Source organism: Varroa destructor, unplaced genomic scaffold (assembly GCF_002443255.2).
Source record: "Varroa destructor unplaced genomic scaffold, Vdes_3.0 BEIS01000001.1, whole genome shotgun sequence".
NCBI classification, from domain to species: Eukaryota; Metazoa; Arthropoda; class Arachnida; order Mesostigmata; family Varroidae; genus Varroa; species Varroa destructor.
The window spans coordinates 23748503-23767004 of record NW_019211454.1 but is presented as its reverse complement, the minus strand read 5'-3'; the positions used below and the strand labels follow the sequence as shown (position 1 = coordinate 23767004).

The following is an 18502-nucleotide window of genomic DNA, read 5'->3' as shown; positions in this document are numbered from 1 at the left end:
CAAGTAGTTAGCCTGAGTTAGGATTGTTGAAGTTTTGGTTCTCACACTACCTGGACAAAATACGCAAACTGTACATGAAGCATTTTCCCCGCTAGTGATTGCCAAGAGAAGATAAAAAAGAAACCTAACCTAATACAAAAGGTCCGACTTAAATACAAATCGGTAACAACAAGTCACAGTCTATGTGCTGGTCAAATCGTCGCATACCAAGCGTCTACTGGTCAGCTGTTGCTATGGAAACCTGATAATTGTCGATATGAGCTCCGCTCGTTGCCAACAGAAACAATATATCTCTATCTACGTATACCTTCCCTGGGGAACTCGAGATAGAGGGCTGCATTCATTGTTTCATTTTCGACGAGTATTTCGTAATAGCAGATTCCCCCCCCCCCCCCTCATATCCATTGTAAGCACCCGTGCCACCTTATGCCCGAACCTACTCGACACTGCCACCGAACGGGATTTCTCTCCAAGGCCGCACGCAGTCTTAGCCTGATCCGTCTCTTGTCAACGATAAAGACTGAACTGCGCTTCATTTCTGGCGACCATTTGCTCCAGGCATGTGTTTTGTTGTTTGAAATTATGCAAAGTGTATATTGAATGTCCACACACATTTGTCGTTTGCCTGAAATCAATTTACAGGCGGTCTATTTTTTACTCAGTCGCCGAACTTTCGGTATGTGGATTATAATTCTATAAGGCGGGACATGTAAAATATCAGTTTTAGCCCACACAGCCTTTAGACCCGAAGTTCTGCTCTCATAAAAAATCGCTTTCATTGTAGCAATACCCACAGGTCCCAACATCTGGTTACATCGTCACTAAGCTTCAACACGCTATTCTTGCTAAATCGTTATTCTTGAAACTGTTACATCCTTCACGTATAATGCTATAACTTACGATCTCCTTGCCTAATACCTTTACTAATATTTCGCAGTACCGTGACCTTCAACAAACAAAAAGTTGACGACAAACCATTGATTTTAAAGACTAATAGATACGCCTTTCGAGTTTTTCACTCAGAAGTTTCGAGAGAGCTGTATTATTTACTAGCCAAATTCGTCTGCTAAGTCCAAAAACTGTTCAGTTTCAACGTACATCGGATTCGCTTGTACTAGTCTTATAGATTGGGATCCAGATGCGGGGAAAGTTGTCATAGATACCATGACGCTCGATACCCTCATTTCTAGAATATCTGGAAAATCTCTCAAACTAATTTCACAAACTCAACAAGACCCAAGCTCTTTTTAAATGCTTTCATACACGCGCTCTAATATTGCATTATTGACCTATTTTTCGATGTTTTCGATTACTACCACTAAATTAAATGTGCTAATAGTCGACCAAGTATCGCGGATTTTTCTTGACTGAGCCGCATATCTCAGATAATATGAGTCACGTCGGACTGGTAACTTTTAAAGCTGAAATTTGACAGTAGTAGACGTGCTGTAATTGTTAGGATACCGTTACTTAAATTTTAGGTAGCGTGTCTTGACGATGAAGTTCCTATGAAAATAAGGATAAAAACGCAAATGCTGCCATGAAATATTGTGCTTGTTATCATCAAGATGCGTTACCGGAAGAATGGGTTTGTTCTATGTGAAAGATGCTCCTTTCAGTGGTCGACCAGTTGTGATAAAAAGGTGACGCAATTGTTGCAAAAGTCGAGCATGACCGATAACACATTAGTAGCTATAACATCGCCATGGAACTAAACATCTTCTATCGAACAGTTTTATCTTCTTATCGAACAGAAGAAAACCGGCTGTAAAAAGAAGCTTGATGCCACACGAATTGATGACCACAATGATGACAAATGGGTCACATACAACAATAATATGCGAACAAGCTCAGCGAAACCTTCATAAACAAAACGTCGGACTGGTGATGCTACATGTTTGGATACGATACTGGAAGGTAATCCTGCGCTGTAGGCCGCTGTCGCCAAACAAAACGACTCATCCCAATCTCTACTGTCAACAACTACAGGACTACAACAAGACAATGAAGAGAAAATCGACCGAAACTAGTGCACAGAAAGGACGTCGTCTATGGTAGTTAGAGGCCACATACGTCTTTAGCTACCCGGCAAAAATTGAACAAACACGGCTAGGAAATTTTACTGCATCGGCTTTATAACTCGGTCCTTAAACTATCAAACTGTCATTTGTTTCGATTTTTGTAAAAGTCCCTCAAAGGTTTGCTTAGTTTTAATGGTAGTATGCACAGAAACCACAGACGTTCCCTATTGATGGGACTCTCCCGTTATGAGAAAAAATAGCAGATGATCATTAATCAAAAACGCGCATTTTGATTTCAGTGATATTGTTCTAGATTGGAAAAAATATTTCCTTCAAGTTCGGCGCAAAAACTGTGGCACCTTTTCTGACTACCTAATATATATATATATATAAGTAGAGGGTGGGGCACTTGAATTCGAATAGATTTTAACCTGCTGTTTGTTGTAATGTGGGTGCGTTTATCCGCTACTCTTGGCACCAGATGAAAGCCAGTTTTCTCTAAAACAGTACACCAAATTTACCATGGCGAAAAATAGTATGTTGTCTTTGCTACTTGAACGAAGGTCAGCTATTATCTCTACCAAGGGTAAAAAACTTTTTGCCTGAAATTGAAGGTTTACGTTATTAATATTTTTCTAGCGGCACTGCAAAATCCCAGGAAACTTTCCACAAGGCAAACCATAGCATTTACATTTAAACGCTCGAAAATGACTTTAAAAACTAAAAAAATGCAATACACTTCAATGTTTGTTACAGGGATTAAGGGTCGTACATACTGAATATCAATTGCCCGACAGCTCATCCAGATAAGCTTCAATAGTTAGTCTTTTTCACGCACAATCACGCTGAGAATAATTTAAAACTCTTTATTGGAAATCTACTAAACGTCTGCCAGACACTTGTGCATGCTAGTTGACTGCCACACATTCAAACTTCAGTAAGAATATCTTGAAAAAGTTAACTTGACGATTCATGACTGGCAGAAGCTGGTCGAGACTGGATCGCGTATGCTTGTAAAGCTAACTTTGTTACACATCACTTAGAATGTCCAGTTGGTAATTACAATTCACGCCTGTAGGAACCTATTTAAAACAGAGTCGAGTTTCTCTACTTTTCAAAAGGGCGACCCGTCGGCGAAAAAAGGACGTAACGCGTAATAAGTTCTGATGAAGGGCAGCCATGCGGTGCATCTAGTGAGCCTTTATGTATATTAATAATGCATCTGATGCGGCAATTTCGTTCAGTTAATAAAAAAAAAAAGTTATAGTCATATATATGGCAATTCTGAGACAAAAAAGTCTGGAGAATATTGCGGCTGCGAGAAGCCACTTACTCAAGATCGTGCGACCCAGCATTGTCGTGGAAAAGGATGTCTTTGACTCATCGAGTTATTTCTGTTAAATGGCTTCATTCAATCAAGATGAGTGATATACATATATTTTCTAACAATTTTCGGCTTCTTAAGCGTCCCACCAGATATACAGTTTTTTTTAAAACGAAAATCTACTTTAATTCTCGGAAACACTTAACGCTTTCTCAGTTTCATATAGACGTTGAGACATTACTTCTCATATCCATTCCGTGTAACAACCTGTGGCTGTGCGTTACTCGACACTAAGGCGAGATATTGAGGGTCAATAAACAAGTATTTCTTTGTGATGTTCACATCCCAGGCGTCAGTGGCACAATGAACCTCCTAGTTTCAGATAAAAGTACCGTAGATTCAGAATGCTGTGCTTTTTGCAGCTTACTTTCTCGATCAAGGGGCAGATTGTTTGGCATCCGAGGTTGGCCGACCGGGGAACTTTCTAAATCTGAGATGAAAATTTTGACTAAACGAATTCCTTCGAGCACCCGTATTCGTCCCAAAGTGTTTGCTATACATTGCACAGAGCTGCTCTGGCAGCTTTTGATCTTGACAAGAGCAGGTGTCGAATATGCCCCTCTTTCACTTACCCTAAAGTTCAATTCGGTACACCGTTAAGAAGAAGGGGAGCGCTTTCGGGTAGTATATAAATGTAAAGTAATTGTGAGAAAACATTAAAAATGAACGAAAGGTATTTATGTACATATACTAGCCTAGTATATATACGTCTAATTAGAAATCAACAAGACTTTCATAGGCTCCTTTTAACAACACCTTGATACTCATGATCAGAATAACCTATCTAATCACTGTGCCTATAGGGCAAAGGTCAGTGGCCTCTGTAACCCGTCTCTATATGTCTGCATATTTCTTCGGAACGCTGCTTTCCTCAATTATTGTGTACTCTTAGGTTGGAATATAACGAAGGCATGTCTACTGCCGATAGCACGTGTCGGTTAAGACCGAATGTGGGCCAATGAAAGACCAAACGGCTTTAGAAGATAATTGCTTCTTCTACAAAAATGTCCTCTAGACAACCCTATACAAACATATAATTATTTGTGAAAAAGACTTCGATGACGTGATGCTTAATCCGGCGATAAATGTGCCGCTAATGATCTAGTAATATGGACCTGTCACCCAACTTTCCTCAATAGGGTTTGCTTTTACCCTTCCGTAGTTCCATCCGCCCAACCGAATTCATTTTAGCGCTTATATGCGATAGGTGACTCAGTGATAATAAAATGTGCAGTAATGAAGCCAAATAGTCAATACAATCAATCATATAGATATTTATTTAATCGTCACGTGCTTTAAGTATATAGAATTAACGCTATTCAAGTTCGATATAGCATGACTGGACCGGCGTATGATTTACTGATTTTCACAGTGCTTCCTACTAGGACTGAGCCTACGGTAGAGGTAGTAACATTAGAAGTGTACGGCTCTAACCGAAAGAGGAGAGTGTTTAAATTAATTATCGTAGTCGCAAGGTGCACAGAATTTCCGACACTGTATTCGGAAACTGATTTCGTCAGACTTGATCCGGAAAGATCTAGCTGATAGAAATCACAACGAAAACGTTGTTCGATGTATTTAGTCTCGGTACTTTGATGATGTTGCTGGCCGTTAAATAATAGATCAAAAATAGGAGCGATATGGTAAATTAGCACCTAGCGGTAGAGTGTAACATTAGTTGCAATCATATACAGCTTCTATACAGTGAAGTCAAGAATGTTTCACATTTTAAAGGCGCATGTCATTCCAGGGGGTTTCAACCTGCGCCCGTAACTCTGGCGGAGAGGCTATGTGCTACTTCGTAAATCATAAGTGGCAGTTTACAAAAATCCGGCAGAGCTTTTACTTATTGCAAATACGTCCGAAGACAAACGTAACTAACTGTGTGCTTGAACCTGATTTTTCTACTATAACAGTCTGTATGTGCTATGATTACGTTGATAGGACAGTATATTTCTGTCTTACTGTATTTATATTACTTCCCATATCCGTAAGCTCTGTGCTATACCATTAGGTTTGCTACAGCGCATTCCTGTTCTGGAAAAAAAGAACGATCGTTCGACTAAATTGACGTAACATCTTGTATATAGCTTTCGCCTGCCTCTGGGGTCAATGAGCTATCAGCTACCCTTAGTGCGCCTTTATTAAAACCGTGTAGGGGACCCGGTATAGCACGATACGATCGACTGCTACTGCCACATTGTTTGAAAACTCTGAGGAAAGCCTGGGGGCAAGGGGCGATACCCCTTTACGAGTGTAAAAGCGCATGTGTAAGAGTTCGTATGTAATATACTGCTTCGAATAGCTTCCCGATCCTGACGCAATCCGTCTATCGGACGATGCCCTTAGAAAATAAATGTTTACTTGCCACGTATCGGTAAGTAGTCCGTCCTGTACTATCAATAGCAGGCGTTTCGTGTTTTTTTCTGCTTTTCGTTGGACCTGACTATCGATCCAGTTTACGCCGCATGTGTATAGCTCAAGTCGGTAGCGGCGAAGCAAATAATTCCCCCCTACGCGATATTACCCAGCTATGTGAAGTCTCAGAAATGTCTAATCTTCGACGGAGTAAATGAAACTATTTCAATCCAGAGCTTATCACCGATTCCTTTTCTCCGATTTGATTTTGTTTTAATATTCGGTTTGAATCACTTGTTGGACATGACATTGGGAGACGTTTCATTTCTGGCATCTACAGGGTCCGTTTACGGTGCGGCGTCTCGCTGAAACAATCTTAGCTTCTGCTTTTTCTACGAAAGCGAAATATTTATTTTACAGATAAAAGAGAGCTAGGTTCACCTTCTGCGAGAGAGTACATCCGTTTTATCGAGTGACGCAAATTCTAGACGTTCCCTAGTATATGTAACAAATCAAACTAAAACTAAAAACATCAGACATGTAACAAATGACTTCAAAGCAGACCCTAGACTTTCTGACGACCAATACCCGGACGCCGCTCTGCTTTTGAGAAGCAGGGCTGTCAAGATGTATCATATAGCAAACTCTAATTAATACTCTGCTTTCCGCGTGCCTTTCCATTTGAACTCAAGCAGTTGGTTTTACCTGTTACTTTGACAGGCATAATTATCTATTCGCTCAACGTGACGGCCGCGTTACAGTGAATTTGTGGATTGTTATAAGGCTCACTAGCTAACATTGGCAGTTGTTGCCTCTGTGGTTACTCGTTGCGACCCGTAACCGCAGCTGTAGAAGTTGAAAATTTCGGCGCACATATGTTGGCACGACAAAGGCAAAAGTATGGGCATGCACAGTTTTCAGCGGGAGTCGAGGATTCAGTCGATTGCACGATTTATTGGTGAATCTTCAACGAGGTTCCTGCTTGAAGCCAGCTCATCTGCATTGTACGCGGTTAATACGCTATGGGTCCATGTGGGGGAGGTAACGTCTTAAGCAGCCACTTGTGTTAAGGCAGCGCTAGTAATCGAGGCCCCTGCTAAGGCAGGCGAAGGTTAGGCGCAGAAGAAAGAGAAAACGGCAACGCTGGCACCCTAATTGGCGTTTTTTTTCTGGTATATTTCTATCAGGCAGCAACTTTATCGAAAGCATGCCATTGAAATCAGGTTAAGCAGCAGGCCTCTGTTCTAGTCAAGGACGAAATCACATGGTCCGCAAAAGCACAACAAAGAAAAGTCGCAGATGAATGTTATTCGCGAAAAGACTGTAAAGAACACGAACAGTCTATTGCGCGGAGGGTGAAAAAGACGATTTAGGTAAATAGCAGCATTGTCAAGCAAACCCTGTTGAAGAAACGTATTGTCACTCCGTGATGTCAGTGTAGTAATCTCGATTTTACCGATGCCCGTTCCGTTAGTAATGTTAACTCAACTTTTGAAGAATTCTGTGATCAGCTTTATTGCGAGTATGCTCGATTTTTTTTTTAAATCGGTCCTAAGACGCCCTAGCCGTGATAATTCTAGGGCTAGGGCGTCTTAGGCACAATGTCAACAGATTATGCAGATGGCACCAAAGAGTGCGTACACTACAGTCCAAGACAGCTTATTACATTGTTGGCTGTACTATTGTTCCCTTGAAATTCATGGCGATGTTCGGCCATCGACCTGAGCATTGTTTACGCCGAACTATGTCATGGCATTCGAGGTTCAGGTGGTTCGAGAAGCTGTATGAATACGCAGAGCTAGTGATGGTCTGAAGAAGTTTTTGAAAAGTCCTGCGTCAGCACGTGCTCGCCCTGTATAGCCGACTTATCCGTTGCCACGGGCTCCTTTCCTAATAAAGTAAAAGACGCGAAAATTCAAAAATGAAAGATAACGTATCTGGGCTGCTAATTACTGTCCAGCTATCTTTGATGAACTGCTTGTTCAATGCTTGCAAAAAGCCAGTCATTAGCAGACTTGACAAATAGTTCAAAAGCGTTTGATTTTTCTCACCTACTCAGGTCGACTGAGCTGGCACTGAGACATTTTAAGCAGAAGATCACAGAGGCCATTAAAAATAGGCAGGTCTGTTTTGGTGTCTCTCTAATAAAAAACTAATTTCAACCGAAAATATTAGAATGTCTAGGGTGCACACCTATCGCCATCGGTTGATGAGAGAAATGCCTCTTTGGAAGACGATAGGCAGTAAAGGTTGGCAGTAGTGAGTTCATCCGAGAGGAAGTAAATACTGGAACACTTGAAACGTTGATTCTGAGCCTTCAATGTTCATCGTCTTTGTGAATCTCATCCTGTCTAAAATCGTGGCAGGTGGCATGCGTAAGGCCATCGCGTATGTGGACTACGCCTTTATCCTTTTACACCTCCAATCTGCTGAGGTTGCCGATTAGTAACGGACTGGCCTTGGGCGTGTGGAGGAGGCCATGGAAATTTTAGGAAGATTTTGTCTCGTTGTTAATGCGAGTATGATGAAGGGTCATCAGTATAGAACGCGTTGCAATTGGTCGGACCTAGTTTTTGTTGTTCTAAACTATTAAGTGCTTCGGGATACACTTACTTGACAGCTTAAGCTCTTAATCGCTATGCTATAACTGCGACACTGAGGAGACTCAATTTCTCTTGGGTCATTAGCATTCTCAATAAGTGTTCCTCTTGTTTAGAAGGTATTGTCGCTGCTCGTGCCGTGATCTCCATTTGTCGTATAGCGAGGTGAGTATCTGAGAATACATAGCGGAGTTCAACCCAGTCAAAATCCGCGGAGTCTCTACGGGTAACACTTCGACCCCGAACGGATAGCTTTCTGTTGATAAAATAAGTAGCATACGTCTCGCCATGTTTGATTCACCGGTATTAAAAGGTCGAGGACCTCTTCCCTGCGACAGGCACCGTCAGCCGTTCTAACTTCCGCGCAATCACGTTTAAGGTTCCCTTTGCTGACTCAATAGATATCCTTCCACTTGCTGCTGACCGTCAGTCCGTTGTTCTTTCCTTTGTAAAACTCAGTCACCCGACTCAGCGAGACAATTCATAAGAGAAATTCTTAAGCATGTAAATAATATGCTAACTCTATAATTATATAAAGTTACCTTTCACCAATCACTGGAACGGATATTATAATACAATGATTACTATATGAAATGTTTTGTGCTGTGTGATACGTTTATCACTGTCTGCTATGAGAATGAGATACGTAACTAAGGCAAAAGTGTTTATTGTTGTTGTCGTTTCACACGAAGCCATTTAAGAGCATTAGCGTGTTTGCTTTCGGTGTGAGAAATTTAAAAAGCAGACTTATATAAATAGCACTTCGGCCCACTCTTCACATAAGAACACCTTTGCGATAAGCCCGCGTCGATAGAAAACGCGAAAACTTTGTTTGATAAGGAACTGTTTAATAGATATCCTATTGACATGGCGTTATAATAAGTAAACTTCATCTAACGTGAGACGCTTAAATAGAATGCTAACAAATGTAGCTCTCAACGGTTTTTTGATCAGCGTAATGTGGCAAACATCACTCGCCCAAACGAATCCTGCTTACCTGCGGCTCTTCAAGACGATGTCACTATGTTCCTATAAATTAACAAATAAAGTTTACGCTCCAAACCAATTCCCGTTCATTGCAAATTCACACAGATTCTAATTATGAATCGTTTGTATGTAGTTTGTGCCGTCTTTCGAAAAAAGATAACCAAGTGTAGAAGACGTAAATTCGAATTTAATAATACGGAATAATGAATAACTACGAAAATTTCAGAACTAAGCCAAAGGCGCAGAACTCAAGATTTGCTACACGATTTAGGATTACGCTAACAACATTATCTGTAATTTTTTTTGGCCGGCAAAAGATTCTGGCCCAACGTTTTTTCGAAAATGTTCATATTCTGTATTGTGGAGAAGCCGAGATAGTTGTCGCGTTCCGCTGTAGACGACAATCAGAAGATTCTAAGATTTAATTAGAATGTATGAAAATTTATGATCCAACATCACGTTGATGCCTGCAGTGGATCCAATGTTAATGACTTTTATGCAGCGGGTCGAACTGTATCAACAAAAAAGCGGTTTATCAATTGGCAAGACAACACATATGCCTTTACAGGGAGGTTAGAGATTAGATACGTAATGTAAGTTACCTTTTCATAACAATCAGACGTACGTTATCATGAACTCTGTAAAACTATCAAACAAAGATAGTGACTCGTTGTGACAAAACGTCTCTTATATAATTTCCCACTATTCACTTGGAGGTGTGCCTTCCGGTAGCAAGCTTCACCATAGAAAATGGACCGTACAGAGCCGCCTTACAGTCGTAATAGAAATTAGCGTTAAAGAGGAGCATTCAACTGTCGATGCATTTAAAGCCCGACGTTCGCTGCGAAGTCTTTACCTCGACCTTGTTGGCCATTTGTTTTGTGTCAGAAATTCTATCAGATTGTGTTTGCATGTTGTTCCTCTTCTTTCTGTTTGAAACAGCTTTTCCGTGCCTATTTAAGGCCCAAATAAGTGGACAGGCAGTTAATTCGTCGTAGGCAACCGCTACAAGTGTGTCACGTTTGGCGGAATTAAAAACAACGCCATTTTAAGCTTGGCACATTCACGTCATCTGTCAAGCAATTTTTATACATCGCCTGGGGTATTCGTCAACAGATCTCTTTAGAAATTATTATATAAAGTGTGAGATTTCTCCTAACTTATCTGGCATTTTTAGCCTTTCGTTTTATGATATTAAAAGGACGTCGACCCGTCACTGTCCGATGTTAAACTTCACAGCTATCCTTTGGCTTGACCGAATAATTAGAGTAACAGGATTTCCAAGATTTCTTCAAGCGACGCCGCCAGCTAAACCTACCCTGATAATCCTGGGCCAGTTGCAGACATTGTTTCTCGGTAAAGTTTGCTACATCATTGTCCATAACAACATTATCCCGCCACAAATCCAATAGGTCGCTGCCTAACTTTCGCTCAGACATCAGGTCGTCGTACTAATTGGAACTTCCGAGTGGAAGGCGGGCCTTATCCTCCCGATCAAAGATAACACGCTTCCCCTAGTTTCCGTTAGGGTGCGTTATGCCATAGCATAGCCGTCGACGTTTGCAATAGCAACTAGCACTTTTTCAGGACTAGCAGATTGCGCACATATCGAATCCGCACATTCTGAACTCACTTAAAAGGGGCCATAGTCACAACTTTCTGTCAGTATCCATTTCCATGTCGCGTCCATTGTAGGGTTCTGTTTAGTTCCTTCTGACGTACCCGGACGCTTTGTCACAAGAAAACACCGAATCTTCCGGCAACCATCCCTCTCATTGATGCCCTCTCCATTTTCCACGCGATGATAAGTAATCCCTTTCTCAGTGCCGAAAGAGTCCAAGGGTTGTACCACGTGCGAGGTAGACTCAGAAGCTGATCCTGAAGCAATTTAAGCCCACTAAAGAGTAGCTGGCGTCAACCAGCCAATATCAAGTATCAAACTTGAACGTTAACAAAGACTTTATTATAACATGTTTAGCTGGAGACGGTTTCATAGCATGTCTTCAATGGAATCCTTAGCTCTAAAATTCGTACTAAATATTGTATAAGAGCCTTTCGAGTCCCATCAGGCCAAATGTGCGCTATTTGGTTAACACTTAAGGCAACCGCTAACTGAACCGTAAGAGAACGGTGCATTGTACTCATTGCACTTGTTTTTGTCCCTTAGAAGTGTTAATACCCTATGTGTATTCACTTACCTTTGTTGATAGGTGCCCCGTGCGCAGAATAATGTTCTACCAAAGTTTGGAAAATGGTTCGGCATTCCTGGCAACATAACGAATACATTGTATCTCTCCCGACCTCCACAAACACTTGATAACTCGGCTTAAATCTCCGAACTTTCTAACAGCCGAGCTATAAGCTGCGTTTCTGAAGCATTCCCCATTACTATTATATTTAACGTGGCTTGGCAGAGCATACGTACATTCAGTCAAATGCACATTAATCCCTATATAAGACGTAAGCAGGACCTGTAAGGGATCGAATTTTACTCATAGGATAGTGCCTTATTCAGCGGTATACAGTGATTAGTAGGTCAGGAAAAATAAAATGGGTGGTTGCCGTATTAATGCGGAGGAACATAAACGATTCTGTTTAGGCATACTATAGCGAATACCTTAAAAGATATTAAACTCATGCTTATATAGGTTCTTTTTGGACGCTGAAGTTAGCACTTACGAAGACGTGCTTGGCATTTCTGCTAGAGTCAAGTTCGGCAATCTGATAGAGTGAAGTGCAGGCTCATGTGATATTTTGCGGCAAGTTAACTTTGATTCGGTAATAGGGACCGTGATACATAGGTCATATCAGCACTTGTTTGTGAAGTGAATTATTAAAGACAAATATAACGTCAGATTCACCTAAGAAGCCCGGCTGTTTTATACTGAACATGCACGTCTCCCGGCCAGCCGTACTGGCAAAAAATCGGACCTATATGAAATTTGAAGTAGCTATGCGTAACGACTTGGTAAGATTATCCTCAGATTCTGAAAAGTCCTGCATAAATTAACAACAGCAGAAGGCAGGCTTGGTTACGAAGCAGTCCCTTATACTATTTTTCTTGCAGCAGCACTGATTTATAACTCATATTTAATACCTATGATGATTATAAGATTGGGAAATGGGTTGCGATTTACAGTCGAACTTTAAATGTGTTTAAGCTGGTTTGGATCCAAAGACTATGTTTGCTTACAGTATGATTTTTTCAACCTTTTTAATTTGCTGATAGCCAGCTGCTTTATAACTTAAAGCTTGAATATCGGGTTGGAACATTAAAAAATGCCGTTTGTTTTGATGCGTTCCTTATTTTTGTCCGTAAACAAAAAATCATATTTACAAAACGAGCTAATATAAGAACATATCGAAAGACGTCTAAAATATAGTATTTCTTGGGTACATTTGATGCAGGAGAAGGCCTTCATCTAAAACTGAGACCTCAAACATCACAGATGGACAATAATGTTTGACGGACTTTAAATTACACCTTTGGCTAACGATAGTTGTGCGCTTTAATTATTATTTATTAACAGTCTCAAGGCTGTATCATAATACAAATAGGAAAACCCACCATATGGAAACACGGGTGTCCTCTTAAATACGTTTGAATTTTGTGGAATTGAAAAACGTTTTAAGCGATCTTCTGTAGAACTATTAGTAAAGATAACCCAACATGTAAGATATACCGCGTGCCACCACAGCTGTACGTCAAAGGGGGAAAGAAATCAAGATTTCTCTTTTTAACTGTCTAATGGTGTTTAGTGAGACGACGTCCAGATTCAATAGATCAGACGCTATCGCGACGTACAGGCCTTATACATATGATGAATGGCTCGCCGGTAAGGTGTTATATCATTTCAGCCATACATCAAATTTGAAATGAGGGTAACAGGGCCTGCTGAGATTTAATTTATATCGTACTTACTTGGATTCGATCGCACGGAAAAAGATCGCGTCTTTATTTCGCGTACGGCAGATCTACATTTTCGTACCTAATAAACAACGCAATACTAAATTCATGACCGGAATAGTCAATAAGTGAAATAGCATACGATATTTATGGGGTAAAGCAATTGTTTTTTTTTATTTTGTTTGGTTCTCTATTATGCCTGTTTTGTTTGATGACATGAAGACCTCACATTCGCATTTTGCCATGTAACAATAATAAAAGTCTTCGCGATCCCCTTCGTGCTGTTCGGAAACATCTACCGTCAAAACTCAAGCGCTCGTGATTCCAGTACTGCAACAACAATGCTTAGCAACAAAGTCTGCTTCCCTTGTCCATTCCTGGGGTAGCGTAATAGCGTAATGAATAGCGAAACCATTCAATAGAAACCTCGCAAAGTTGCCTCCATAAATTCGGTTAGAGCCATACATTATTATTGCATTATTTTAGAGATAAGCTGAGCTTTTTTTTGATGTGAAGGTTCTGTATTTTCCTTTAGTACCATTTCAAGTCGGTTGAAAGTGACTACTAGTAATAGATCCAAACATTTCATTCATTAAGCTTTTCTGTTAGATTCAAGGCGAAACTGCCTGGGAAAAATTACTCGTTTTGAATATCTAAGAGTCTTTGAGTTCCTATATTCTCTAGTGGTACCTTTCAAAGGCCGATAGGGCAAGCGAACTATTGAAAAGTGACAAGGTATTGTAACAAGCTTAAGCTGGAGATGATTTACTCTTTATTTCAGTATGCTTAAACATGACATTGGAAAAAAATCGGCACTTGTTGTTACTGTTATCATAGCAAGTACCGTTAGCCATCGCATACAATTGCCACCGAAGAAAAATGCGTAGTTTTTATCTGAGCATATATCGAGTACTTTCGAGGGTAGTTTCGGATCCATCGAAGAGTGACCAGGCCAGCATATTTCTTTGCCTATTTGAATAGAAGGGCTGACAACAATTCGATCAGTCTAAGGATGGAACGTAGCTTAGCTACAGCAATCGCACGATCTAGCCTGGTCTAGGGGCAGATCGAGAATCTCGTGTACGAAATTCCCTTCGGAGTCTTTTATTTTTTGTTAGTGAATATCTTTTTCTACGGATATAAGTGTTGATAGCTGGTAATACCCGAGATTTTCAACAGAGGATGAATGATAAAACTGCATTAAGCAGAAATTGACTGGATCATTTTAGTTACCCAATGAATTTTAGTAATAAATATAAGTAGGCTTTTAGTGGTTGTGAAACACGTAGAGGTCGATTTGATCTAGCACTGATTAACGAATACTCAAGCCATCTAGGTATTTTCGTTGTGTTTTATTGAAGAACTACTAAACTTAATAAATAAGCCAATTGTTCTTTGCCACTATTTCGCGTGTCTTAGACCTACATTTTATAGAACAAGCTTCAGTGGTCCAATTCCAATAAATAGATGAGTTGTTACAGTACGATTATTCTGAGAGCTATCCGAACTACTGTTCTTTGGGTAAATATGAAGTAGGAGACAATCGGACATATCGGGATGCTCAGTTTACTTCAAAGCATCGTATTTAGTTGTTATGTCATATAGTGAATTGGTAATTATCATTTGTCTATAGAGAGCCTAAGCACTTGCTATATGGTACATATGTCTTTGACAAATGCATCATACTCTGCATGCCATAATGAGAAACTCTTATGGCAAAATTTCTGGTAGTCATTCGGGCTTCAGCACGGGCCTTAAGGGGACAGACCGCAATCTACCCAATTTTCCAACTGGATGTGTCAGCGTTTGTTCAGAACCCTGTACCATACTACCTACCAGAACTTGATGAGGACCGATTTTTAATCAAATTAAGTTGTCCTAAATGCCTGCAATTAAAATGCCGTCGTCTCTTGCCCAGAACATAGATATTATTTCGCCTAATTTGTTCGCAAAACGGATATTTCTGATCTACATAATTTTCTCTTGCGCTGCTAACATAGATGCTGTTGTTTTTCAAAACTTAATGAATCTCTCTTATCAAATCCCACGATTAGTTGCTCTTAATGGTCACATTAAGTAAATGTTGGCCCATAGAGTCTGTTGGCCATGGGTCTCTTGTCGCCTAGAATTTCTGTCGGTGTTGCTGCGTCAAGCATTCGCCATCGTATCAACAGCTAGCCTATGTAAAGAAACTGCCTCCTTGTTAAATCGAGAAGACGTTGCGTCATCACCTTCACAACTACCACTCGTTCACTACTGCTTCATGCACTGAAATAACTGTCGCAAATAACACTTTAGGCTTTGTTTGTCATCAGTCCCCAGTTTCTCGTTAATTCGATTAAACATGGTCAATTAAGAAGAATCTGTGTCCTATCAAAAAAAGATGATGGTGATGGAATCAGTACGGCGCCATTGTCAATGTAATGCTGACTATTTGCATTCCTTACTATAGAAATAGTGACGATATGAGAAGTAAGTGTGATTAAATCTGTCAATAATTTGATATTTTTTTTTTGGTAGCAGTAATCATCGAGTAAATCGAATGCGTTGGCGAGCCTGTGTGGACCAAAACTGGGTTTATGCTAGGCTCTTACAGCCCACTTGGGAGCGGCAAGCCTGGCTACTCTGGCAGCTTATTGCAAGCGGATTTATAGTGAAATGTCTTTCGTTTCGAGCTAAGCGGATGAACTTTAGTTCGCACCGATACTAGCACTTAGAGGCGCCGGTGGATAAGATGAAAGTACATTAATCCCGGCCACGCGAGTTCAGTGGACCTTCTAAATACAGTCAGCATTTTCCATGTGGTTGGCCTGATTTGCAATATTGAAATAGCACGTAAAAGGTGGATAAACGTAGAAAGCTGTTAACGGAATACTTTGCCCGTCTGTTAGGGTACCTTACATCTTCCTTTTTGTACACATATTCATGCTAGAGCATATTAAAATCGATACACATTACGGCTACGAGAAATGTCACGAAGACTGCAGAAAAATGTTAACTTACGTCTAGGAGATAATTTTCGCGCCCTGTTTTTCTACCTTACTTCACATACGGCACTTGCCTATGAAGATGAATTGTTATTTTGACGGAATTTGTTTAGATATTATCGACGATTGTTGCTTCCGATATTATTATATTCACTGACGCAAAATAGGCATGTAGATAGAGAAAAGATTACCTGAAATCCTTCCAAAGGGCGCAACTTTGTATATTATTGACAAACAAATCAAAATCGCTTAGCAGCACGAGCGGCTGTTATCGTCGTGGCAAACCAAGCCGAAAATCAGTAACCTCGTACGAAATGTCTATAGCCTTGATTGAATGGCCACTGTCGCATAACGTTATCAAAAAGAAAAAAAAAGAAAAAAAAAAACTCAACATGTTGAGCCAACCAACTTCTAAATTCGTCCAAAATAGATAGCTACATTAAGTGATAACCGTAAGTTTCTTTTCAGTCGCTAGTGAAACACGGATGGGACGTTTGTTCAGTAGTTCTGCACTGATTTAGTTGGCATGTCGCCCACACTTAACGACTACAGCTTCAACGATCTTCAGCTATTTCTACATCGCTCCTTGTTTATATGATTCTTTTACGTGTATAATGATAAACGGATATTCTGTTTACAAAATCGGCGACATTTTAAGATGAGGTAAGTGTTTCTTCGTTGATTTCCATCTTCATGTTTATTTGATCTTCTATTTATTTGACGTTCACACCTCACGGTATCGTGTGCAATTTGAATAAATAAATAGAGTCTTCTTTTACGCAATTCTATGTAGACTAACTATTTCACCTAAGGAAAAGCAACAGATTATCAAGAATCGAAGGAAAAATTTCTCCGCGTTCAACCTTAAGCCTAGGCGACTTGTCTGCGCATCCACCTATGCCTAATCGAAAAACCGAATCAAATAAGGTAGATTTATAGAATTATCACAAAAGTACGATATCGCCAGGTGAAAGCCCTGTCCATAGCTAATTGGTTAATTTCGACCCTTCAACCGGATCATGTTCTATGAAAAACTAGGATATGCTATATTCGCGGTTTATACTAACGAACGAAGAATGATAATATTATTTTTAATGCACAGAGTTGTCCCATACATCGTGCAACATTGCACGATTTGTGTGCAAACAACGTTGAAAAAATTACAATCTTCACTCTCCCTAATCAAGGCGTCTCTAGGCCGGGTCAATATTGTAATTTGTTTAACAAGTTTACCTTACCTTAGTAGTAAAGCCATAAAAGAAATGATAGCTGTTTTGCCCCATTCTTTTCAGTACTGTTCTGTAGTCAACCGTTTCGGCTTTTTTTCCACAATGCGCCCAAAAAAGCTCAAAAATTCAAACAAATACGTGAAATGACCGCGAAATTATTACGTTAGAATTTTAAGCTTTCATATAATCTACGTTCTAAGAAAATTTAACAAAACACATTGGATTAATTTATTAGATTTGTATAAAGTATTGGCGCAGGTCTTGATCAGAATTCTCAAAATATCATACTGCAGCTTTAAGCCAGTATCTTCTTTTTTGCGCCGCCTAAGTTCCTTGTTTGGACCTGTGTTCATAAGTAGCGAAGATAGTTACGCTGTTCTATATTAACATGCTTAAATTCCGAGAATATCGGCTACTACCTTACGCGGACGGAATCCTACTTATCGTGCTGAATAGCTTTTCATTTATTACTCTGACTACAACGCTATGTACTTGAATCGGCGAAAGGCCAAATCTGCGCCTTTCGGGATTATTACACTTGCTGCTAGCCTGTCAACCACCCCTTTTTGACAGGTTTAGATCTAGTATATATATATATATATATATATATGACAGCAATGACAAGATCTGACCAGTGGCTAGCCGGCTAAAAAATGTTATACGTTTACAGCCAGACGGAATCGGAATTTTATTTTATAATAATATATATTCTGGTTAGTTTCACTCATTTAGACTACCGAGCGAAATGCCTTCTTACTGCGCCCAATCCTTTTGGTTATTTTCCACGTTAGCGATGATATGCCGCTGCCGATGCTCGTGTAACAGATCAATGTACCGCGTGATGCGCTTTTTGACGCTCCATCCAGAACCTAAGCAGAAGTTCCAGGTACGTGTCAGGCTGTTATGAAGGACGCCGCCGAAGGACAGGCATTCCAGGGTACGAACGGGTATTGTTTTAGGGATTCATCTTCGTGGAGGGTGTTCCAGAGACCGATCGCCGGTATGCCTTTGAACTCATGGAAAAACTCG

The 18502-nt window shown here is 40.2% G+C and overlaps 1 protein-coding gene across 1 annotated transcript in view; it reads right to left on the bottom strand.

The window, feature by feature from the left end:
* The window catches only part of LOC111253333 (corticotropin-releasing hormone receptor 1-like), a 36787-nt gene extending 25446 nt beyond the window's left edge, over positions 1-11341 (bottom strand). The window contains exon 1 of the mRNA XM_022812587.2: positions 10669-11341. Coding sequence (XP_022668322.1) covers positions 10669-10789 — 121 coding nt within the window. The 5' untranslated portion in view covers positions 10790-11341. The remainder of the gene's footprint in view (positions 1-10668) is intronic.
* Positions 11342-18502: the final 7161 nt, after the last annotated feature.